We start from the raw sequence: 24,932 nt of genomic DNA on the forward strand, positions 1-24,932 counted from the left end.
GTGCACAGATTGGCTGCCATGTTTTCTACATCCCAACTACATTGACTACCCTTCAAAAAGAAAAGTACTTCATTGGGTGTGGAGCATCTTTCAAGTCCAACTGCTTATCTGCCTCTTCTCACCTTTGAATAATAAAAGAAGTCGTCACATGATGCTGAACCATAGTTACAGTTTTAAACAGCCGGGGGAGGTGGCCATTGAAACTCCTCTTGGGTAGGGTTGCAAATTGGAGGGGAGGTGTTACGTTGTCCTGCAAGATTTTCCTTTTGACATATATATTTTGTGGGTGTTGTGGGGGGGGAGCAGAGATGTTTCTAATGGACTCCTGAAAAAATTCTGGCCTTGTGCCAATTTGCTTAAAACTCCCTGCACTGGACTGCCTGATCGCAAGGAAACTTGTATGTTGGCTTTTATTGCAAGGGTTTTGGAGTATAAGATTAAGTCTGGCTGCAATTTTTTTTAGGATTTTTGGCAAATCCACACGTGGAGTACTGTGTGCCATTTTGACCGTAAGACAGAGGAACAGAAGTAGACCATTCGGCCCATTGCATCTGCTCTGCCTTTCAACGAGATCATGGCTGATCTGATATATTCCTCAGCTCCACAGAACTCGTCAGGGTCATCCAGGCTCGAAACGTTGACTCTATTCTCTCTCCACAGATGCTGTCAGGACTGGTGAAAATTTTCCAGTGTTTTTGATTTTTTTATCTGATTTGAGATGCTTTTTGGCTTCCGTGGGAGTGAGTGGCTTGAGATTGAATTTGTCTACTGGCATGGACCAGTAGTGGGAAACCTCCTGGCAGTATTGAGGGAGGTGGCAAGTCAAATTTCTCTCTGTCCCCATTCCAATGCATGCCTCCCCTCCACCTTCCGCCGCACCAGTCATATTCACCAAAAGCACAATCTACTTCGGGTTCAGTGAGATTTTATTGGCGTGCAATTCATTTCTCAGGCTTTATGTTAATGAATCTGTCTCCTCACTTACAGATCGTAGCATTCGCTAAGCAACGGGGAAAGAATGGCACTAATTAGGAAAAGTAAGTATGCTCCAAAGTAGCGATTCTCAGATTTGTTGATTTTAAACAAACATCTGGATAGGTTCTTCATAAAGGTGGTAACCAGCTAGTTGAGTTGCTGAGAAGGAATGATTCGGAAGAAGAATCACGTTGGGACTCAACTCTTTCTCCCTCCATGGATGCTGTCAGACCTGCCAACTTCTCCCATTGCTTTCTGTTTTTGTTTCAGATCTCCAGCATCTGTAGTATTTTGCTTTTACTATAATGGGTCAGTTATCCAATCCTGGGCTGGGGGGGGGGGGGGTGGAGGGGGAGGTATTTAATACCATTTTATGAAGTGGTTGAGAAACTGCAAAGGGTTGTGAATGAAGCCCACTCCATCATTCAAATCATCCTCCCACCTATTGACACTGCCTATACTTCCCCTGCCTTGGAAAAATAGCCAGCATAACCAAGGACTCCACACAACCCAGACATTCTCTCTTTCACCATCTTCCGTCAGGAAAAAGATACAAAAGTCTGAGGTCACGTACCAACCGACTCAAGGACAGCTTCTTCCCTGCTGCCGTCAGACTTTTGAATGGACCTACCCCGCATTAAGTTGATCTTTCTCTACACCCTAGCTATGACTGTAACACTACATTCTGCATCTCTCTCCTTTCCTTTTCTATGAACGGTATGCTATATCTGTATAGTGCGCAAGAAACAATACTTTTCACTGTATACTAATGCCGGCTGCTTTCCCAAGGCAGTGGGAAGTGTAGACAGAGTCAATCGGCAGGAGACTGGTGTTTGTTTATGACGTTTTGTAGTTTCTTGCCATCTTGGTCAGATAAGGGGATTAATTGCATATTTCTGCACTGGAATATTAATGGAAGCTATAATAATTATACTGAGTGTTTCATGACATACAGAGTCTTCTCTATGTGCACTGTGGACTAACGGGAAGGAAATCTGCCATTCTTACCTGGTCTGGCCTTCATGTCACTCCAGAACTATGGCAATGTGGTTGACTCTTAAAGGCCCACTAGTAAGCTATGCTGGTGAAACTGCTTAGACCAAACGGCATCAACCTAGGCACTGGAAACGACAACAGCAAAGACACTCCTGTTGACCCTGCAAAGTCTTCCTTCCTAATATCTGGGGATTGTGCCAAAACTGGGAGAGCTGTCTCACAGCCTAGTCAAGCAACGCTACCATCACCGTCTCCGGGTTTGTCCTATCCCATTGCCAGGACAGAGGTGGCAGCGCAGTGGTATACAATTGGGAGGCAGTTACCCGGGGAGTCCTCAACATCAGCTCTGGATCCCCATCACACTGAGGTCAAATCATTGAAGATTATAGATCATAGAATCCCTACAGTACTGAAGGAGGCCATTCGGTCCATCAAGTCTGTACCCATCACAATCCCACCCAGGCCCTGTTCCTGTAATCCCACATATTTACCCTGTTAATCCTCTTGACGCTAGAGTCAAATTAGCACGGCCAATCAACCTAACCTGCACATCTTTTGGACTGTGGGAGGAAACGGGAGCACCCGGAGGAAACCCACGCAGACATGGGGAGAACATGCAGACTCTGCACAGGCAGAGAATCGAAGCCAGGAACCCAAGCCAGGAATCGAACCCAGTTCCCTGGCACTGTGAGGTGGCAGTGCCAACCACTGTGCCACCCAAATATGAGCAAGGAAACCTCCCACTGATTACCATGTACTGTACACCCTCAGCTGAGGAATCGGTACCCGTCCATGTTGAACAACACTTGGAGGAAACCGTGAAGATGACAAGACACAAAATGTGGGGTGTGGGGGACATTCTACCATTAAGAGTGGCTTGGTACTACGACTTCTGACTGCGCTGACCAGGCCCCAAAGGACAAAGCTGCCAGACATCAGCTGGTGGTGAAGAACCCAACCGAGGGGTGGGAGAAACATACTTGCCCTCATCCTCTCCACTCTGTCATCCTGCCACTTCTAAACCCATGAGGCCTGGCTCTAACCCTATTTCCATCACTCACCATGCAACCAGTGGGTAACCACATCATTTTAACCATGTAACCATGACCCAGGAGTTAACATGACCCAAAACAGCTTAAGTTCTCACAGTCATACAGTTGTTTAGTGGTACAGAACTTGAGTATTGTTGAAAAAAGTAGATTTTTTTTCTGAAACTTTTTGTCTTCCATTCATCAGCTCAGTCCCAAAATTTACCAGAATAAGGGGAAAGAACAACTTTCCACGAAATGTGAAAAGGGTGCTGATGGCCAGTGAACTCTGGCTGGTATAAGCATTTCAATGGATTGTCAGTCTGGCTCGCAGTGTGGTGCATTTGCATGTACTGGAAGCTACATATACTAGTATGCAGGGCCCTGGTGTTTGCAGACAGGAAGAACACGTACACACATTGCACCCATTTCAGCTAAACAAAATAAGTGACGGCCATTTGAATCATAGAACCCTACAATGCAGAAAGAGGCCCTTCGGCCCATCGAGTCTGCACTGACCACAATCCCACCCAGGCCCTACCCCCATATCCCAAAACATTTTACCCACTAATCCCTCTAACCTACGCATCTCAGGACACTAAGGGGCAATTTTAGCATAGCCAATCAACCTAACCCGCACATCTTTGGACTGTGGGAGAAAACCAGAGCCCCCGGAGGAAACCCACGTAAACATGAGGAGAATGTGCAAACTCCACACAGACAGTGACCCGAGCTGGGAATCAAACCCAGGTCCCTGGAGCTGTGAAGCAGCAGTGCTAAACACTGTGCTACCGTGCCGCCCCAAAGCTTTGACTCAGAGTCATCTGAACTCGAAATGTCAGCTCTTTTCTCTCCTTACAGATGCTGCCAGACCTGCTGAGATTTTCCAGCGTCTTCTCTTTTGGTTTCTGATTCCAGCATCCACAGTAATTTGCTTTTATTCTATTTTTAAATGTATTTGGGTGAGGCCAGATATTTCCAGTCTCGCCTGTGACTGGGGATTCTCCAGTCCCGCTGCAGTGAATGGAGTTTTGGATGAGTATCAAATTCTCCATTCCTCACTGGCAGTGCTAACAGGGGCACAAGGCCACAGAATTCCCACCCTGATCTTACTGAAACCTTTTGGACTGTGAGAGGTTTGACAGGGTAGGTGCTGAAAGGACAGTTCTCTTCGTAGGGGAGTCTGAAATGAGGGGCACAGGTTCAAACTAAGACGGAGATGAAGAAGAAATTTGCCTCTCAGAGGGTTAGTAATCTTTGGAGTTCTCTACCACAGAGAGCAGCGTAAGTTGGGTCATTAAATAGATTCAAGAAAGACTGATGTATTTGATCCAAAGGTTATGTGAAGAGCGAGGGGACGCGGGGTGGGGGTAGGGTGGGCGCGGTGCCTGGTGAGGGGAGGGAAATGGAGTTAAAGCCACAATCGGACCTTGTGAAATAGCAGAGTGGGCTAAAGGGGCTGAATGGCCTACTCCTGCTCCTGTTTCTTGTGTCGTGATTTGATTTATTATTGCCAAAGGTATTAGTACACAGTGAAAAGTATTGCTTCTTGCGCGCTATACGGACAAAGCATACCGTTCATAGAGAAGGAAAAGAGAGGGTGCAGAATGTAGTGTTACGGTTACGTTATGTTACTATGTTTAATTGTTTAATTCTCATTACCCTCCTCGGGGGCAACTGGGGATGGGTAACAATACTCACGCCCTATGAAAGAATAAAAAAAGTGAATACTTTTTGATGCAATTTTAAAAAACTGTCCAATTTGATGGAAGATTCTAGGTTTGGTAATATTTGGTTTGGTAATACGCTCAGCAGAAACTTCAGCAAAATTGTGGTTTCTGAAAACTAGCACCATGGGCGCCTGTATTCATAAAATCTTAGAATCCCTTCAGTGCAGAAGGAGGCCATTTGGCCCATTAAGCCTGCGCCGACCACAATCCCATCCAGATGCTAGCATTGTAACCCTATGTATTTCCCCTGCAAAATCCACCGACACCCAGGGTCAATTTAGCGTGGCCAACCCACCTAACCTGCACATCCTTGGATTGTGGGAAGAAACGGGAGCACCCAGAGGAAACCCACGCAGTCACAGAGATAAAGTTCAAACCCCACACAGACAGCCACCCGAGGCCGGAATTGAACCCTGGTCCATGGCGCTGTGAGGCAGCAGTGCTAACCACTGTGCCACCATGCTGTCCAAAGTGAAAACTCCACCCCTTTCTTTGTATTTATCTCTTTCTTTTGTTGACGCGGCCAAAGCATTCAGAACCTCGGAAATGGGTCTTCTGTCAACACTTTGATAGGTGGGTGAGGTAAAGGGGATTAACAGGATGATGAGACCAGGCCGGCACGTGGGTTTAGGCTGACTGCTGATGCGTTGGAAGAACTCCAACATGGCCAAGCGACCTGTTTCCATAGTAACCATTATATGTGAAAGAGCTGCCAGGAGTCTTTCTCGTGGTGATGCTTTGTACGGTTGACGTACAATATTCAATGTGACCACTTTAGCTGCTGGTCTTTTGACATAAAGATCTAAAGTCTCCCCTTTACTAATCTTCAACAGTACATGAAGTATAAATAACACAGAAATTGCTTCTGGTTGGTAGAGAGATGATTCCCTGCCCAGTGAAGCAGTTGAGGCTACCTCGTTGAATGTTTGCAAGGCAAAGATAGATAAATTTTTGAACAGTAAAGGAATTAAGGGATATGGTGAGCGGGCGGGTAGGAGGAGTTGAGTCTATGAAAAGATCAGCCATGATCTTATTGAATGGTGGTGCAGGCTCGAGGGGCCAGATGGCCTACTCCTGCTCCTAGTTCTTATGTTCTTATGATTCATATTGGGAGAAGATCAGAAGTTCTGGTTAGTAAAGAATTCTTCCCTTCATTCATTATGAGGGTTATTGCCCATCTCCAAGGATATTACAGTGTGTGGATCTGGGGTCACATGTAAGCCAGGTAAGAACGACACATTCTTTGGAGCGGCACGGTGTTGCAGTGGTTAGCGCTGCTGTTTCACAGCGCCAGGAACCCAGGTTCAATTCCAGCCTCGTTTCATTGTCTGTGTGGAGTTGCATGTTCTCCCCGTGTCTGCGTGGGTTTCCTACAGGTCCACCAGTTTCCTCTCACAGTCCAGAAATGTGCAGGTTAGGTTGATTGGTCATGCTAACTTGACCTGAGTGTCAGGAAGATTAGTGGAGGAAATATGTGAGGCTACAGGGATAGGGCCTGGGTGGGATTGTGGTCAGTGCAGACTCAATGGGCTGAATGGCCTTCTTCTGCACTGTAGGGATTCTATGAAATGGAGTTCCTTCCCTAAGGTGATATCAATGAATCAGATGGATTTTTGCGCTTATCGATCATCATCACTTTTAATTCTAGATTTTTATTAAATTCAAATTTCACCATCTACCATGGTGGGATTCAAACCTGGGTTTCCAGAGCATTGGTCTTGGGGTTACTAATCCAGTGACAATACCACTATGCCACAGTCTCCACCTTTTTTTCAAAAGTTTCTATAGTTTATTTCTTAGTGTCAAAAGTAGGCTTACATTAACACTGCAATGAAGTTACTGTGAAAAATCCTCTTGTCTCCTCACATGATGCCTGTTCGGGTACACCAAGGGAGAATTTGGCATGACCAATATACCCTAACCAGCACATCTTTCAGACTGTGGGAAGAAATCAGAGCACCTGAGGAAACCCACGCAGACAGTGACCCAAGCCAGGAATCGAACCTGCGTCCCTGGCACTATGAGGCAGCAGAGCTAACCACTGTGCCATCAAACCTGATTGGTATTGTACTGGATAACACAAGTGTAAAGATGCTCATTCACCAGTTTAGGGAACACAGAACTTGTTTATTTATAGATATAAAACTATACAGAGGCTTGCAGCCACATGGCTGCAATCAGCTCCTGAGATGGATTTGGGTATAGAAAGCTGCAATTACCAAGGCATTTACCCACCTTGATTGCTGATGTGATCTTTACTCTGCAGACTGATCCTTAAAGGGACAATCATCACAATGAGGTTTATTAGTGACTCCTCAACCTAAAGTCATCTGGGCTTTTCAGCTACGATGAAACATCAGATCAAGCCGGGGATGGGGTGCAATGCCTGTCAGCTTGGGTCTTGTTTGTCCCTCACATGGGAGCCATGAATTCAATTTGAATTGGTGTTTTTTTTAAGTTGAAATAAAAGTACCAAAAAAAGACTTTCCAATTATTTTGGTGCTGACAATATTCCAAGGTCACAGTTGGTGTTGGGATAGGGCCAAACAGCAATCAAAACTCCAGGATGTACCAGAGGTACTTTCACAATGTATGCTGCTTGTTTCAGATGCATTTACAACATCAATAAGCCGACAAACAAAGTACAGTTTTAACGTCATGTTTTAATTTTATTCAGTGTGATTCCCTATTTCTTTAGAACAAGCTCTGTGAGACACCGATTGATTCTTTTGGGATTTTTTTTCCCTCTGGATAGATATTTAGCTTCACGTGTTCTGTTTCTTTCTGATTTTTTTCCCTTTATGTTTTCTCTCTAGTTAATCAGGGCTTGCTGTTCCTCGTCATTCTGACTTTCTGCCTGGTTCTCTATAACAAATTTCACAACGTATCACTTCACAAGGAGGAAATAGGTGAGTGCTGCTCTTGTTCGAGGCCTGAATTCGTCTTCCTTCTGGGAGTTGCTGGAAGAATATCTTCCAAAAAATTTTTTAGATTTGAAACAATTTGACAATTAGATGGGTTAGTTATTTATTTCTTTTATTCACTCATGGGACAAGGACGTTGCTGGCTGGCCAGCATTTGTTGTCCATCCCTGTTACCCTTGAGTAGGTGGTGGTGACAACTGAGTGGGTGACTAGCCCATTTCAGAGTCAACCACATTGCTGTGGTTCTGGAGTCACATGTAGGCCAGACCAGGTAAGGACAGCAGATTTCCTTCCCTAAAGGGCATTAGTGAACCAGATAGGTTTTTCTGACAACTGGGGGAGGTGATGGCCGAATGGTATTATCGCTAGACTATTCGTCCAGAAACTTAGCTAATGTTCTGGAGACTCGGGTTCGGCAGATGGGGGGATTTGAATTCGATTAAAAAATGTCTGGAATTAAGAATCTACTGATGACCATGAAACCATTGTCGGAAAAACTGATCAGGGTCACTAATGTCCTTTAGGGAAGGAAATCTGCTGTCCTTACCTGGTCTGGCCTACATGTGACTCCAGAGCCACAGCAATGTGGTTAACTCTCAACTGTCTTCAGGTAACCAAAGATGGGCAATAAAGCTGGCCAGTCAGTGAAGCCCATGTCCCACAAATGAATAATGAATGAAGATTCAAGGTCGTCAGTAGATTCTTAATTCCAGTTACTTTCTGCTGTGGCGGGATTTGAACCTGGGTCCCCAGAACATTAGCTGAGTTTCTGGATTAATTGTCTAGCAATGATATCACTAGGCATTGCCTCCCCAGCTAGGGCCCCATTAGCTGACCGCAACCCCCCCCCCCCGCCCCCCCTTGTCTCTAAGTCAAAGATTGTACATTCAAATCCCATTCCAGAGACTTGAGTACACCGTCCAGAATACATTTCCCATTGCAGTACTGGGAGAAGGCTACCTTGTCAAAGGTGCCATCTTTCAGGTCAGATGGTAAACTCAAGCCTTATGTGCCCTCTCAGGTGTACCTCAAAGATCCCACAGCACTGGCTTGAAGAAGGACTGGTATCCCAGCCAATATAGAAGAGAAAGTTCACAATCACATTGTTGTTTCTGGGAGCTTGCTGTGCGTAAATTGCCTGTCAGATTTCCTAAATCGCAGCAGTGACTACACTTCAAACTTACTTCTGTAAAGCACTTGCTCCACCCCCCACCAACTGTGCGTCTGTTTATTTAGTTTATTGTGGCATTAATTTGGCAGAAGCCATTTGTGACATAGACCATGCCTGTTCTAAAGTGTCCTCAAACAAAGCACCAGGATATGAATTCTATTCCTCACTGCTGCCAGGGACCTGGGTTCAATTCCAGCCCTGGGCGACTGTGTGGAGTTTGCACATTCCTCCAGTATCTGCATGGGTTTCCTCCGGTTTCCTCCCAGACTCTAAAGATGTGCAGATTAGGTGGATTAGCCATGCTTAATTGCTCCTTAGTGTCCCAAGATGTGTAGGTTTGGGGGGATTAGTGGGGTAAATGTATGAGCTATGGAGATAGAGCAGTGGAGTAGGGGGTGTGCCTGGGTAAGATGCCCTGTTGGAAAGTCGGTGCAGACTTGATGGCTCGAATAGCCTCCTTCTGCACTGTAGGGATTCTATTGTTCTAAGATGTTTCCGCGTGTGAGGAAGTCCAAAGCTGAGGGCCATTGATGTGAGATAGTCACTAATAAATCAAGTAGTAATTCAGGAGGAACTTCTTCACCCTGAGAGTGGTTAGAATGTAGAACGCACTATCACAAAGAGGCACTGAGGTGAATAGTATCGAGGGAAAGTTGGATAAACACATGAGGGAGAAAGGAATGGAATAGATAATGTAGGGTTGAAGAAGAGTTGTGTGTAACACAGACGCTGGCGTGGAGTTTTTTTTTAATGAAGGACACACAATGGCACAGTGGTTAGCAGTGCTGCCTCACAGCGCCAGGGACCTGGGTTCAATTCCGGTTTGGATCACTGTCTGTGTGGAGTTTGCACATTCTCCCCATGTCTGCGTGGGTTTCCTCCGGGTGCTCTGGTTTCCTCCCATAGTCCGAAAGACATGCTGGTTAAGTGCATTGGCCGTGCTAAATTCTCCCTCGGTGTAGCCGAACAGGCGCTGGAGTGTGGCAACTAGGGGATTTTCACAGTAACTTCATTGCGGTGTTAATGTAAGCCTTACTTGTGACACTTATAAATAAACTTTAAGCTTTCGCTGTAAAATCCTGTGTAACGCAATAATTATGAAGAGAATATCTAGTCAATTAATTATACTGGTTCTCTGTACTTACTATTCAGGGCAAGCGCCCAAAACTCCAACTGTCGACAGTGCAATTCATACAATAAAACAAAGCAAAGTGGCTGCTCCAGAAAATGTTATACCGATTATAATATGTGCTGCGGAGGATCGATTGGGTGGAACAATAGCAACTATCAACAGTATCTACAGCAACACTAACGCTAATATCATTTTCTACATAATTACGCTGAGAAATTCCCTCGTTCATGTTAGGTAAGGTATTTGTCATAACTTCTGATTTCAGATCTTTCTTCTAATTTACTGAATTAAGGAAGAGGGTTCGGAGCAGGGAGGGTAGGGAGGAGATTCCAACAAAGCTGTGCAGAACCATGAGTGATCTAGACGGTATGGATAGCGTTGTGGAGTTGGGTAGAGTAATTGTAAACTGGGGGGGTAGGAAGTTAGAATTTGGTGTTTGTGAACATGGTAAAATTGCTTGGGGGGAGGCGGACACAGCGTTGTATGGTCCCTTTAAAAGGTGATGCTGTTTCATGTGCTTAGAATTAAATATACAGGTACACAGAGAACCCAAACTGAAATATTTGTATTGAACGGCTTTTTGAGTGTTGTTAGAGCTGCACTCATCCAGGTAAGTGGAGAACATTCCATCACACTCCTGACTTGTACCTTATAGTTGGTGGACGGGCTTTGGGGAAGGAAGGAGTCAGGAGGTGAGTTATTCACTGCTGAATTCCTAGCCTTTGACCTGCTTTAGTAGCCACAGTATTTATATGGCTAGTCCAGTTCAGTTCCTGGTCAATGGTTCCTGGATGTTGATAGTGGGAGTTTCAGTGATGGTAATGCCATTGAAAGTCAAAGGGAGATGGTTAGATTCTCCCCTGTTGGAGATGATCACTGTCCAGCACTTGTGTGGCGTGAATGTTATTTGCCAATTGTCAGCTGAGGCCTGGATATTGTCCAGGTCTTGCTTCATTTTCATGTGGACTGCTTTCAGTGTCTGAGAATGGTGAACGCTGCTGAACATTGTGCAGTCATTAGTAAACATCCAGGCTTGATCCTTTGGCTTAGAGGTAATGGTAAAGTGGGAATACTTCAGGCCTTGAGGTTACAGATTGTGGGCTGTTTGTTTTGCTGTTGTCTTTTCCGATGCTTAGGTCGAGGCCAGCTGGTGACTGCGTAGTGATTGATACAACAGAGTGGTTTGCTAGGCTAGGGCAGTTAAGAGTCAACCACATTGCTGTGGCTCTGGAGTCACCTGTAGGCCAGACCAGGTAAGGATGGCAGATTTCCATCCCAAGAGGACATTAGTGAACCAGATAGGTTTTTACAATAATTGACAATGGTTATCAGTAGACTTTTGATTCCAGTTTTTTTTTTGTTGAATTTAAATTCCATCATTTGGCGTGGTGGGATTCGAACCCAGGTCCCCAGACCACTAGCCCGAGTCTCTGGATTAGTGGTCTAGTGACAACACCACTCTGCCTCCCCTTCTTACAAAAATGTTATAAGCAATTCAAAGATGCTTAACGCGAGGTTCTGAGCAAAACACAAAATGACTTGACGTTGCAGTTATTTAGTATTCGTAGGAGGAATGCAGATAAGTTCCACTGGAGGTGATGTGAAGAAATCTGTTAACACCATGCGAGGGAAGAAGAATTCTCACAACCTTCTGACACCTGTGACTATTGCGTGCTCACCCCCACCTCTTCATTCCTCCTAGAAAAAATTGATAGACATCTTTTCTCTTATCTCTCCCAACCTCAATTAGCAAATGGATTGAAAATACAAAACTGAGAGGCATCCATTACAAAGTGATGGAATTCAATTCTGCTGTGCTGCAGGGGAAAATAAGACCAGACTCCGCGAGGCCCGAGTTACTGCAGCCCGTGAGTATGAGTGATGTCCGGAAGAGCTAACATGTCCCCCATGGTCTGTGGGTGACGCCTGGGACTCAAGCTGATGCTTCACACAGCGTTTGAGAGTGTTGTGGATTCCGTTAAGATAGGTCTCTTCACGACCTATCTCATTGACCAAGCTTATGTGGCACGGGTCATTCGACGGCACTCCTGTGAAGCATGCTGGGAGATTTTACAAAATGTTGACGGGTTTTGTTGGAGTAAGCAGTTGTGCCCATTGGCAGAAGGAGCAGTTAACCAGAGAATGCAGATTTAAGGTGATTGATGGAAGTTGAAACAAGGAAATACATTTTTTGACACAGCAATTTGTTATAATCTGGAAGAGGATGGCAGAAGGAGTTGGAATTTGATGGGGAATCATTTGCCAGGTGATAAGGAAAGAGTGTAGGATTAAGCAGTATAGACACAGTGATTATCACTGCTGCCTCACAACGCCAGTGGCCCGGGTTCAATCCTGGCCTTGGGTCACTGTCTGTGTGGAGTTTGCATGTTCTCCCCGTGTCTGCGCGGGTTTCCTCCGGGTGCTCCGGTTTCCTCCCGCACTCTTAAGATGTTAGGTGGCCTGGCTATGCTAAATTGACCCTAGTGTCAGGGGGATTAGCAGGGTAAATATGTGGGGTTATGGGAATAGGGCCTGGGTGGGATTGTGGTCAGTGCAGACTTGATGGGCTGAATGGCCTCCTTCTGTGCCATATGGATTCTATAATGATCCACTGAAAAGCTGACAGCGGCACAATGGGTCAAATGGCCTCACGTGTTATATAATTCTACATAAAGGTGAGTTGTTGAAGTTTCAGCTAGCTGGCTTTCCTGTCTAAACCTCTATCTTCCTGTAAGGAGTGAATTGGTGAAAAGCACAATTTGTGATATTCTAATAAGCTCAGAACAACACGCGCTCAGTAACGCAATAAACGCATATTACCCTGTGAGGAATCTGAATAAGGACTGTCATAACTTTCCACACAACTTTTCCCATCTTTATGTTTTGAATGCTGGAATTTCAGATAATATCTGACACTTCTGACAAATCCACAACACAGTCGCACTCAGGAGACTTAGGAGAGAGTTTTTTTGTTTAATTCATGCTCTTAGGCTGATTGGTGTTAACTAAATTAGACCTCCCTCAATCTGGCACGCATATAATTCTCTGAATTTGCACACCTTTATTGTGGAGTCCAAGAGGCGTAGGCAAAAGTCATAGGGAGAAGAAAGATTGGAATGAGGTGTTCACTGAATGTTAAAATGGCAGCGCAGGCTTGTTGGGCCGAAGGGCCTGTTTCCTGTGCTGTGTTGTTCTTTGTTCTTTGTTACCCTTTAATTTCAACCTTTTCTGGAGGAAGTATGAAGGTTTGGGGTCTGGTATTGCTCCCCATCCCTTTCCCAGGTTCTGGGCAGAACAGACAGGTGCAGAAGAAGTGCAAAGTGAGATTGAGCACAGATTGGGTTAACAGCTAGGATTGTAATGTGGGAGTGGGTGAGTGAGCCATGTATTGTATGCGACCCTGGAAGTGTAAGGCTGCCCCGGGTACAAAGACTCATAGTGAACCCATAGAACAGCTCCTGCGGCAGATGATGACTCACCTCGGGTGACAGCTAGACCCGCTTCTAGTTGGGTTAGATGACCTCTTGTCAAAGGGAGGGAGTTGCGGTACTTCAGGAAACCTCACTGACAGTGGCGGGACTGGAAGATCCCACCATGGCCAAAAGAACATAAGAACATAAGAAATAGGAGCAGGAGTAGGCCATCTAGCCCTTCGAGCCTGCCCCGCCATTCAATAAGATCATGGCTGATCTGTCGTGGCTCAGTTCCACATTCCTGCCCTCTCCCCATAACCCTTAATCCCCTCTCTTATCAAAAACCCATCAACCCGCGTCTTAAAAATATTTAGCGAGGCAGCCTCCACCACTTCAACGGGCAGAGAATTCCAGAGATTCACCACCCTTTGAGGGAAGAAGTTCCTCCTCAACTCTGTTCTAAACCGCCCCCCCTTTATCTTGAGGCTGTGCCCCCTAGTCCTAGCAGCCACCTCTACAAAGCACACTGTGGGGATGGTGGTGGGGGACGGAGGGGGAAACACAATGATCACTCTCTCCTAATTATTCCCCGATTGACACTTGATCCAATTGGCCCGTATCATTCCCAGGAACTGGGTCTGGCAGTGCCTCAATTCCCCTTGCAGTAGAAACACACTGCAGACAATTCTCTTGGTACAGCTGCTCCTCTCTGCTCTTAATGACTTGTTAAAGTACAAATCAGAGTATGTTGTGAAGCCCGACCAGACCCCAAATGTGATGTTTCACAGTGATCCCGGGTCTGCTCCGCCCTCCTCCCCGGGTCTGCTCCGCCCTCCTCCCCGGGTCTGCTCCGCCCTCCTCCCCGGGTCTGCTCCGCCCTCCTCCCCGGGTCTGCTCCGCCCTCCTCCCCGGGTCTGCTCCGCCCTCCGCCCGTTGACTTTTCCACTTTATTTTCACAAGAAGTTATTTTCTGATGGAATCTTTTTTATTATTTCAGCTCAACTTTGTCCGATATTTCATTCCGTATCTTATTCGTGAACATGAGAAGGTGATCTATTTGGACGATGATGTTATTATACAAGGTATTTTCTGACTGTCAAGATTTTTGACCAGTTCTATTCTTAGATCTCAGGAGGCAGAACGGATTCCCAGTCCAGAAGAGCAGCGTTCAGTATTCTGGACCGTGCTGGGCCCTCGGCCCTGTTGGGTTCTCAGCCGCGCATGCCTAGCTGAACTGAGTGTTCAAGCTTCCTTTGAAACCTGGAGCATCATAGAATCCTACTGTGCAGAAGGAGGCCATTTGGCCCATTGAGCTTGCACTGACCACAATCCCACCCAGGCTCTATCCCCATAACCCCATGCATTTACCCTAGCTTGTTCCCCTGACACTAAGGGGCAATTTAGCATGGCCAATCCACCTAACCCACACATCTTTGGACTGTGGGAGGAAACTGGAGCACCCGGAGGAAACCCACGCAGACATGGGGAGAACGTGCAAACTCCACACAGACAGTGACCCAAGCCGGGAATAGAACCCGGGTCCCTGGCGCTGTGAGGCAGCTGTTCTAACCACTGTGCCATCGTGCCTCTGGACTTGCCCACAAGAGGATATAATTTTCACAGTAAATTCATTGCAGTGTTAATGTAAGCCTGGTTGTGACACTAATAATTAAACTTTATAATACAGTGCCCAACGTGCTAAGATTGTAGATTACTTTGACCAAATTATTTTGTCATTTGGTTTCTCTAGTTATCCTGCTTCCTGTTTGCCCTGTCCTCATGTTACAGTAATGCCGACAAATGCATTTTTGTTAAACTGCTGACTTGCTTGTTGTCGCCGTGTCTTTGTGATCTGAATTGGGATTGGTTCTGACTATAGGTGATATCCAGGACTTGTACGACACTGTCCTGAACCCGGGCCACGCTGCTGCCTTCTCAACGGATTGTGACCTGACCTCGACTCACGAGATGGTTAGGAGTATGGGAATGCAGGTGATTTCTGTAATGTGGCTTATATTGGCAAGGCATGCACCTATGGGGGAAAATGTACCTATATTTCTTATAAAAACTGCTCCCTGTAATTTGCATTTCTTGTATCAATGCAAGATTCGGCAACCACCCAACCCTCCCGTGTCAAATTTATTCCATCAAGGATTGCAGCTGAAACGTTGACGCATTTTCTTTCCAGACCACATACATGGGACATCTGGACTACCGGAAGGCGACAGTCAGGGGGCTGGGGATAAACCCCACCACATGTTCCTTTAACGTGGGCGTGTTTGTCGCAAACGTTACCGAATGGAAACGGCAGCGGATCACGAAGCAACTGGAAAAATGGCTGGTCACCAACGTAGAGTTAAGTCGTGCGCTGTTCTCATGTATTTATACTTTTGTATGACACAGAGTCTTGATATTTTCCTTCACAAAAGGCCCTCACGAGCAACGTCAGCCCTGTTTCCTGAGGACTAGTAAATTTCAGGGCTGAGGTCAATTGGATCAGCTGAATCCTGAATTTCAAGTCACAGATTCTGCCCTGCTTTTCGCACCTAGTCCAATGGAAGCTCCTCTGCAAACAGGTCCTGCCACAATGCACTATTGGCCACATTGTAGTGCCCCTGGGGAAAGCGTGTAGGTTTTACATAGACATTTCCCATTATCCGCTGGAGATGGAGCTACCATGGGGAAACTTTTGATGGAATGCACAGATGCAAAACTTCAAATGTATTGGTCGGTATATAGATTACTTAGTCTGACCTGGAGTGTAAGCCTGATCCTAAACAAAATAGACCTCTGATCAAAGCCTCGGCAAAAGGCCTTGACGCAAAGCTGGGATCCCTTTCATGTGCCCAGCAATGCTCCCTCATTATAATCTAGCCACTTAGCTGGAGACGGTTCATTTTCTTAGCGTTTTCTCTCTCCAGTGCAAACATAGACATGCAGGGAGTTGTTGCACTTTAGAAAAAGAAATGTCCAGTTGAAATGTTCTAGTGTGGCTGTTGGATATTTTTTGTAAGCATCTTTCTGGCAGTTTTTCATGTTTCCTTTGCACCTCCTTTCATCATTTTTCAAGTAGCTGCACATTAAAAAACTTGTTTTTTCTGTTAGGTAAGTGTTAGGTTTTGCAAGCAACATCTGAGATCTTTTATAGTTTGGCTTGATCTGCTACATTTCTGAGCCATCCAGTATGTTTCCAAATTCCTTGCATGTTTCCAATTTCCACTCTCAAAAAGATACATTTTAAAATCTTCTTCTAACCAATGCTTTCGTTGGCTGTTCTCATCAAGGACCCCCCTCCAGTTTTTCAACTCTTTTTTTAAACAAGCCTTTTTCTCAGCTGTTTTAACAGTGATCTGCTTCCAGGTTTTCCAACTCTTCTTCCATGATTACTTCATCTTGAATGCTTTTCCACAAACTCTTGAGATCCAGCTACTGATTGCTTCACACAGTTATTTCAATATTGCTTCATAGGCTACAGTAAGATATCACAAATCTTAGAATCAGTTTTGATTTCTTTCTGGCTTCTCACTAGCCAACTCCTCCTAGCTCTGTCTGTAGCTTCAATGAACCCCATTTCAGTTTCCTCTGTTCCTTCAACTTTAGGCTTTCAGGAAATTTTTCATAATTTTCTGGTTCCCTTAACTAGCTGTCCTTTAGCATACCGGCACTTAATTTCTGCCCTTGCTCCATTGTATGGCTTTTCTTCTAGCAAAGCTGTGAGGGATGTACTCTCTCTCACTTCCTTCCATTCTGCTTCCAGTTAAAGTTAAACTCAAAAAGGTATTTTCCCTAAAAGGAGGCCCTGGTTGCTAGGCAACATCTCATTCCTTCCCTAAGCTCATGTTTACTTTTCCCATTGTAAACTCTCTCTCACAGAAATCCAATTTGAACGAAAACCAAACACCCCCCATGCATGCAAACACCTTTGTTTAACCTGAATCTAACTAGACTTGTACCCTTTCTTAAGCAAGAACATTAAATTAAACTCAATTAAATCTATACCCTGCTTCTAATATCTAACATACAAATAGAGATCACTTAGACCTACTTCTGTTTCTTGACATCTTTCTTCATAAGACAACACACCCATTCCAGGTATTACTCTGGTAAACCTTCTTTGAACTTCTTTCCACTCATTTATATCCTTACTTAAATAAAGAGACTGATACTATATACATTACCCTCGACGTGATCTTACCACTATATAACTGAGCTGCAACTTCCCTATTTTTGTATTCAATTGCCCTTGCAATAAACTGTAACATTCTATTAGCTTTCCTGATTATCTGCTGTACCTCCATAACAACCTTCACGCACTAGAACACCCAGATTCCTCTACACCTTGGAGCTCTGCAATCTCTTATCATTTACATAATATGCCTTTTTTATATTTATTTTCAAAATGGACAATTCACATTTCCCCACGTTATATCTCATTTGCCCAATCTATGTCCACTCACATAACCTATCTAGATCCTTTTGTAACCTTCTTATGCCCTCTTCACAACTTACTTACCAGGGTAACTGTGCCCCTCAGTTCTCATTCCAAACATCTGAAAATTCTAAATCTTGCAACTATTGATTTAATCCAGAACAGTTTAAATAACATGGCTTTAAAAATATCAGGCAGGGTCTGTCCTGTCTATTTACCTTTTATATATTTTTTATTTTGTTAACAATGCTTACAATATTTCATATGGCAATAATTTGTCAAAAATAATTTTAACATAGTGTAACATCACAATACTCTTCTCAGGGGTCTTAGCTGGCAGAATTTGAGACTGAGTCACATATGGAGATATTCAGACAAGTAAAGGATTATGTAGGTTTTAAGATGCATATTAAAGGACGAGGTAGAAACTCAAGAGAGATTTAAGTGGGAAATTCTATCGCTTAGAGTCGAAAGCAGCTGAAGCTATGGGTACCAATACTAGAGGTCCCACCACACCAGGTTAAAGTCCAACAACTTTATTTGGTATGACGAGCTTTCAGAGCACTGCTCCTTTTTCAGCTGAGTCACCTGATGAAGGAGCAACGCTCCAAAAGTTCCTCATACCAAATAAACCTGCTGGACTTTAACCTGGTGTTGTGAGACTTCTTACTGTGCTTACCCCAGTTCAACACTGGGATCGCTGCACCATCAATATTGGAGCAAAGAAACTTCAGGATGTGCCAGAATTGGAGGGCTTTTCATTTTTTCACGGGATGTGGGTGTCACTGGTTAATGAACATAAGAACATAAGAACATAAGAAATAGGAGCAGGAGTAGGCCATCCAGCCCCTTGAGCCTGCCCCGCCATTCAATAAGATCATGGCTGATCTGTCGCTGCTCAGTTCCACTTTCCCGCCCTCTCCCCATAACCCTTAATCCCCTCTCTTATCAAAAACCCATCAACCCGCGTCTTAAAAATATTTAGCGAGGCAGCCTCCACCACTTCAACGGGCAGAGAATTCCAGAGATTCACCACCCTTTGAGTGAAGAAGTTCCTCCTTAACTCCGTTCTAAACCGCCCCCCTTTTATCTTGAGGCTGTGCCCCCTAGTCCTATTGTCTTTTTTGAGCGGGAAGAGTCTTTTCACCTCTATCCTATCCATCCCATTCATCATCTTATACGTCTCAATGAGATCTCCCCTCATTCTTCTAAACTCTAACGAGTACAAGCCCAGTTTATTCAGCCTCTCCTCATAGCTCAACCCCTTCAACTCCGGTATCAGCCTAGTAAACCTCCTCTGCACTCCCTCCAAGGCCAAAATATCTTTGCGCAGGTGCGGCGCCCAAAAATGCACACAGTACTCCAGTTGCGGCCTCACCAATGCCCTATACAGCTGCAGCAAGACCTCCCTACTTTTATATTCAATCCCCTTCGCTAAGAAGGCCAGCATCCCATTCGCCTTCCTGACCACCTGCTGCACCTGCAAGCTGGGTTTTTGCGACTCATGCACAAGGACCCCGAGGTCCCTCTGTACCGTCGCCTGCTGCAGTTTTTCGCCTCGTAAGTAATAGTCCTTCCTACCATTTTTCCTACCAAAGTGGACCACCTCACACTTGCCAACATTAAATTCCATTTGCCATTTCCTGGCCCATTCGCCCAGCCTATCTAGATCCTTCTGCAGACTCTCCACACCCTCCGCACAATTTGCCGTTCTCCCAATCTTGGTGTCATCAGCAAATTTCGACACTCTACACTCGGTTCCCTCCTCCAGATCATCTATATAAATGGTAAAAAGCTGAGGCCCCAGCACCGACCCCTGGGGCACTCCACTAGTCACCATCCGCCAATCCGAATAGCACCCGTTGACCCCCACTCTCTGCCTCCTATTTGACAACCAATCCTCTATCCACGCTAACACCCTACCCCCAACTCCATGTCCCTCGACCTTCTGCAATAACCTCTTGTGAGGCACTTTGTCAAACGCTTTCTGAAAATCTAGAAAGACCACATCCACCGGCTCTCCTCTATCCACCGCCCTAGACACATCCTCATAGAACTCTAGTAAATTTGTCAGACACGACTTCCCTTTAATGAAACCGTGTTGCGTCTGCTCTATCAAGCAATTCCCTTCAAGATGCCTCGCAATTTCCTCCTTAATGACAGATTCTAACATTTTACCTACCACAGATGTTAAACTAACCGGCCTATAATTCCCCGCCTTTTGAGATGGTTATTGGTTATTGGTTATGGTTATTGCCTATTCCTAAATTCATAGAATCCCTACAGTGCAGAACGAGGCCATTCGGCCCATTGAGTCTGCACTAACTCTCTGACAGAGCATCTTACCCAAGCCCACACTCCCCACCTTATCCTCGCAACCCCACATATTTACCTCACTAATTCCCCTATTGTACATACTCTGGGACAGTACGGGATAATGTAGCACTGCCAATCAGCCTAACCTACACATCTTTGGAGTGTGGGAGGAAACTGGAGCACCCAGGCACAGGGAGAATGTACAAACTCTACAGACACTGATCTGAGGCTGGAATTGAACCCAGGTTCCTGGCGCCATGAGCCAGCAGTGCTAACCACTGTGCCACTGTGCTGCCACATTGCCCTCAAGAAGGTGAGCCATTGCCTTTTATGTGGTTTAGGTGCTGTTAGGGAGGGAGTTCCAGGATTTTGACCCAGCGACAGTGGAGGAACGGCAATATATTCCAAGTCAGGATGGTGCGGGGCCCGGAGGGGAACTTGCAAGAGGTGGTGTTTCCATACATTTACCACCCTTGTCCTTCTCAGTTGTTGAGGAGGCTACAGTGATAGGAATGGGTGGGGATTTGAACTAACAGATGAGAATTTTATTGTTTAACACTTGCTGTGATGTATTTTCTACTTTTCAAACAAGGTTTGCGATACTTAATGGTGCATTCTTCTACTATTGTTATCGGAGCAAGCTTTTCTATCTCTTATCAGTACACGAGTGTTGTCTGTATGCTATTCTCACTTGTGTATTTCTATTCTTTTACAGGGAGAATCTCTACAGCAGTGCACTAGCTGAAGGAGTGGTGACCCCTCCAATGTTAATAGTATTTCACAATAAACACTCGCAATTGAACCCACTATGGCACATTCGGCACCTGGGTAAGAGTCTCCCCGTGCTCTGTCTGTTTATTTTTTTAAAGACAGGGAGATGAAATGGGCACTTTCCTGAACAGTTCAGTTAGATTTTTATCACTTTGGATATGACTTGGGAACTCTCGCTATGTAATTCAAATTGCAACAGATCAAATTACTCCCGTAGTCCCTGCAGTCGTTTTACGCGAGGCACAGTGGTTAGGACTGCTACTTCACAGCACCAGGGACCTGGGTTCGATTCCTGGTTTGGATCACAGTCTATGTGGAGTTTGCATGTTGTCTGCGTGGATTTCCTCCAAGTGCTCCAGTTTCCTCCCACATTCTGAGGCATGCTGGTTAGGTGAATTGACCCAAACAGGCACCGTACTGTGGTGACTAGGGGAATTTCACAGTAACTTCATTGCAGTGTTAACGTAAGCCTTACTTGTGACTAGTAAACTAACTTTAACTTTATAATGGGGCTGAGGTTGTCCTCGCTGTCTCGGCCAGTGGAGTGGATTGGCCACCCCTTATGCAACACACCATGGCTTTTATTCCATATCAACTGAAATTAAGTTGGGTGAGTTCTCAAAAAGTAACTTGAGCTTGTAAAGCAACTGCAGTTTGTTCCACCATACTGACCAAACAGCAAAGACAGAAATTGACCCCAATATTAATTGTTACATTCATGTAATGGATTTCCTGTTCCATCGCTTAAAAGGAGGCCATTTAGCCTGTCAACTCTGCACCAAATCTCTGACAGACCATCTTACCCAGGTCCTATCCCTGTAACCCCATGTGTTTACTCCCACTAATCCCACTACACATTCCTGGCTCACTAAGGAGCAATTTAGCATGGCCAATCCACCTAACCCGCACTTCTTTGAAAGTGCTAAAAAACAGTGCTTTAAAAATACTTGGAACAGTCTTCTGGATGAACAGGTGGAAAACATTAGTTGTTAAAAAGCAATGAAGAAAGGGAGGCATGTTAAATTAACAAGGTTTCTTTTTAAATAAAACAACATTACTAGCATGGTCAAAAGGAGAATGCAATTTGTATTCTATGCTTGGATTTTCAGAAAGCTTTTGATAAGGTTGCACATTGGCAACGGATGACAGTTAGAGATCTGGAGCAGGAAGCAAAATATAATTCCTGTGAAGAACAGGGAGCTGTGCAAAACATGACAAATGGGCTGTTTTGGGACTGTTGCTATTTTAATCTATCCGTTTCTTAGTAAAATCAAAATGACGTCAATACACGCAGACTACACTTTCTAAAAACTGTTTTGCATTCTGCCATAATTCGCTCCTTTAGAGCGCTTAGCCTGGAATTAAATAAGGTCTCCCAATCTTGACAACTTTAGAAACCCAATAAGAATTAAATACTGGATGTATTTATAGCACAAGACTTAACATTATGGTGAGAAATTAATCAAAGTCTGAGAAACACTCTCTAAAGGTTTAAAGGAGATGTACAAAGCAGATTTTTTACACAGAAAGTAGTGGGTGCCTAGAACTTGTTGCCGGGGTAACTAGTGGAAGCAGATACCATAGTGACTTTTAAGGGGCGTCTTGACAAGTACATGAATAGGATGGGAATAGAGGGATATGGTCCCCTGAAGGGTAGGGGGTTTTAGTTAAGTTGGGCAGCATGGTCGGTGCAGGCTTGGAGGGCCGAAGGGCCTGTTCCTATTTTCTTTGTTGAAGACGCGCAGCAAGAAAACTCCACAATTACCATGAATTCACCAGCAAAGTCTTGGCAGAATTAAAGTCTTGACAAACACTCACCTGCAGGACAGAACCTCAAGAACATAGACAAAGTTGAAAGTTTATTTATTAGTGTCACAAGTGGGGTAATGGTGATGCAGCACAGTGGTTAGCGCCTGTTGCCTCACAGTGCCAGGGACCTGGGTTCCATTCCTGGCTTGGGTCACTGTCCGTGTGGGTTTTGCACGTTCACTCTGTGTCTGCCCATGGTTCCTCCGGGTGCTCGGATTTCCTCCCACAGTCCAAAGATGTGCAGGTTAGTTGCATTGGCCATACTAAGTTCTCCCTTAGTGTACCCGAACAGGCGCCGGAGTGTGGCGACTAGGGGATTTCCATAGTAACTTCATTGCAGTGTTAATATAAGCCTATTTGTGATAGTAATTAAATAAGCTTTTAAGTAGGCTTAAAAGTTTGATATTAAAAAGGTGTTCTATTTGGGTTGAAGGATATAATGTACTTTGTGCCAGGAAGAGCTCTAAGGAATGCTCTGTGTAGTTAATGTAAGACATCTTGTCTTTCCCCTTAAAGTTTATAGCTATGGAATAGCTCAAATGCATTTTTCCAATTGTATTTCTTTAGGCTGGAGTCCTGATACCAGATATTCAGAACACTTCCTTTCTGAAGCTAAATTACTACATTGGAACGGAAGGTTTAAACCTTGGGATTATCCCGCTGCGCATGTGGATCTCTGGGAAATATGGTATCTTCCTGATCCAACAGGACGGTTTCGATTGGTGCGACCCAACAATTAAGAGCTCTTATCCTGTACAGAATTTTTTATTTCTTTGTCGAATTAAGTGTGCACATGGGCATGCTGCAGTTTAAGTAATCCACTCTCCATACTTCTGTTTCAGCGAATTAAATGGGAGCAGAACGTACTGCAATGGGATTGAGGTTTAACAGATTAATAAGGTAATTAAATATTCTGTATTACTCAGTGAAAATATTTTTACATCAGGAGAGAAAATGCAGTGGTGCACAATAATATTCACCACTTTCAGCAGAGGGAGTTTTTGTTACATTTTGGTATAATGTAAAAATATGACTTACCAAATTGGTTTGTATCTCCTTAACCTTTTTGAATGACTGCAAAGAAGTCTTTGTAATTGCTTTTCTGTACTTGAATGGTAAAGTTAAAAAGCAGTGTATTCTACAAATGGGAAAAAATGATTAAATCAGTTTTAAATGGTTCCTGCCTAACTTCCAGTAACGCTTAATTTAGTATATAGGATGGTATAAATCCAGAACCAGGGGAATAACCTAAAAGTTAGAGCTGGGAGTGATTGTATCAAGTTCATTCCTTCCTATCACCTCTTGAATTTCAAGAATTTTCAGGAAGTTTTCTAAGTCCTCTTCCATGAAGACAGTATTGGGAAGGTGATGGTCTAGTGGGATTGTCGCTAGACTATTAGTCCGGATACTCAGCTAATGTTCTGGGGACTCAGGTGCGAATCCTGCTGCGGCAGATGGTGAAATTTGAATTTGATTTAAAAAAAAATCTGGAATTAAGAGTCTTGATGTCCATGAAACCAGTCAATTGTCGGAAAAACCCATCTGGTTCACTGATGTCCTTTAGGAAGGGAAATCTACTGTCCTTACCTGGTCTGGCCTATACGTGACTCTCAACTGCCCTCAGGCAACTCAGGATGAGCAGTAAATGCTGGGCAGCCAGCGACGCAAATGAATAAAACAAAACACACAATACCTGTTCAAGGCTTCTGCCATTTCTTTCCATTACCAATTCCCCAGGCGCTCACTCTCTCAAATTCTTTAGTTGCTCTTCTCCAATTCAAATGCTTGTAGAAACTTTTACCATCTGTTTTTAAATTGCTTGCTAGTTTTCTCTCATTCTGCTTTTATTTTTCGTGATTCCTTGCTGGAAGGAAATGCTTCATCATATAAAATTCCTATAGTGCACGAGGAGGCCATTTGGCCCATCGAGTCTGCACCCACCCAGGCCCATCCCTGTCATCCCACATATTTACCCCGCTAATCCTTCTAACCTATGCATCCTAGGACACTAAGGGAGAATTTAGCATAGCCAGTCAACCTAACCCACACATCTTTGGACTGTGGGAAGAAACCAGAGTACCTGGAGGAAACCCACGCAGACATGGGGAGAAGGTACAAACTCACACAGACCGTGACCCAAGCTGGGAATCGAACACGGGTCCCTGGAGCTGTGAGGCAGCAGTGCTAACCACTGTGTCATCGTGCTGCCCCACATCAGCAATGCTTCCTCACCCCTCA

The 24,932-nt window shown here is 44.7% G+C and overlaps 1 protein-coding gene across 2 annotated transcripts in view; it reads left to right on the forward strand.

Annotated features, from left to right (window-relative positions):
* Positions 1 to 23,872, forward strand: part of LOC145344561 (glycosyltransferase 8 domain-containing protein 2-like) — a 28,616-nt gene extending 4,744 nt beyond the window's left edge. For both annotated transcript variants that reach the window (XM_080191757.1, XM_080191758.1), the window contains exons 2-10: positions 988 to 1,037; positions 7,546 to 7,638; positions 9,977 to 10,190; positions 11,707 to 11,824; positions 14,367 to 14,451; positions 15,249 to 15,361; positions 15,558 to 15,724; positions 20,830 to 20,942; positions 23,262 to 23,872. In XM_080191757.1, coding sequence (XP_080047883.1) covers positions 1,019 to 1,037; positions 7,546 to 7,638; positions 9,977 to 10,190; positions 11,707 to 11,824; positions 14,367 to 14,451; positions 15,249 to 15,361; positions 15,558 to 15,724; positions 20,830 to 20,942; positions 23,262 to 23,434 — 1,095 coding nt within the window. In that variant the 5' untranslated portion in view covers positions 988 to 1,018 and the 3' untranslated portion in view covers positions 23,435 to 23,872. The remainder of the gene's footprint in view (positions 1 to 987; positions 1,038 to 7,545; positions 7,639 to 9,976; positions 10,191 to 11,706; positions 11,825 to 14,366; positions 14,452 to 15,248; positions 15,362 to 15,557; positions 15,725 to 20,829; positions 20,943 to 23,261) is intronic.
* The last annotated feature ends 1,060 nt before the right edge of the window (positions 23,873 to 24,932 follow it).

Source organism: Carcharhinus amblyrhynchos, chromosome 6 (assembly GCF_965287045.1).
Source record: "Carcharhinus amblyrhynchos chromosome 6, sCarAmb.v2.hapA, whole genome shotgun sequence".
NCBI classification, from domain to species: Eukaryota; Metazoa; Chordata; class Chondrichthyes; order Carcharhiniformes; family Carcharhinidae; genus Carcharhinus; species Carcharhinus amblyrhynchos.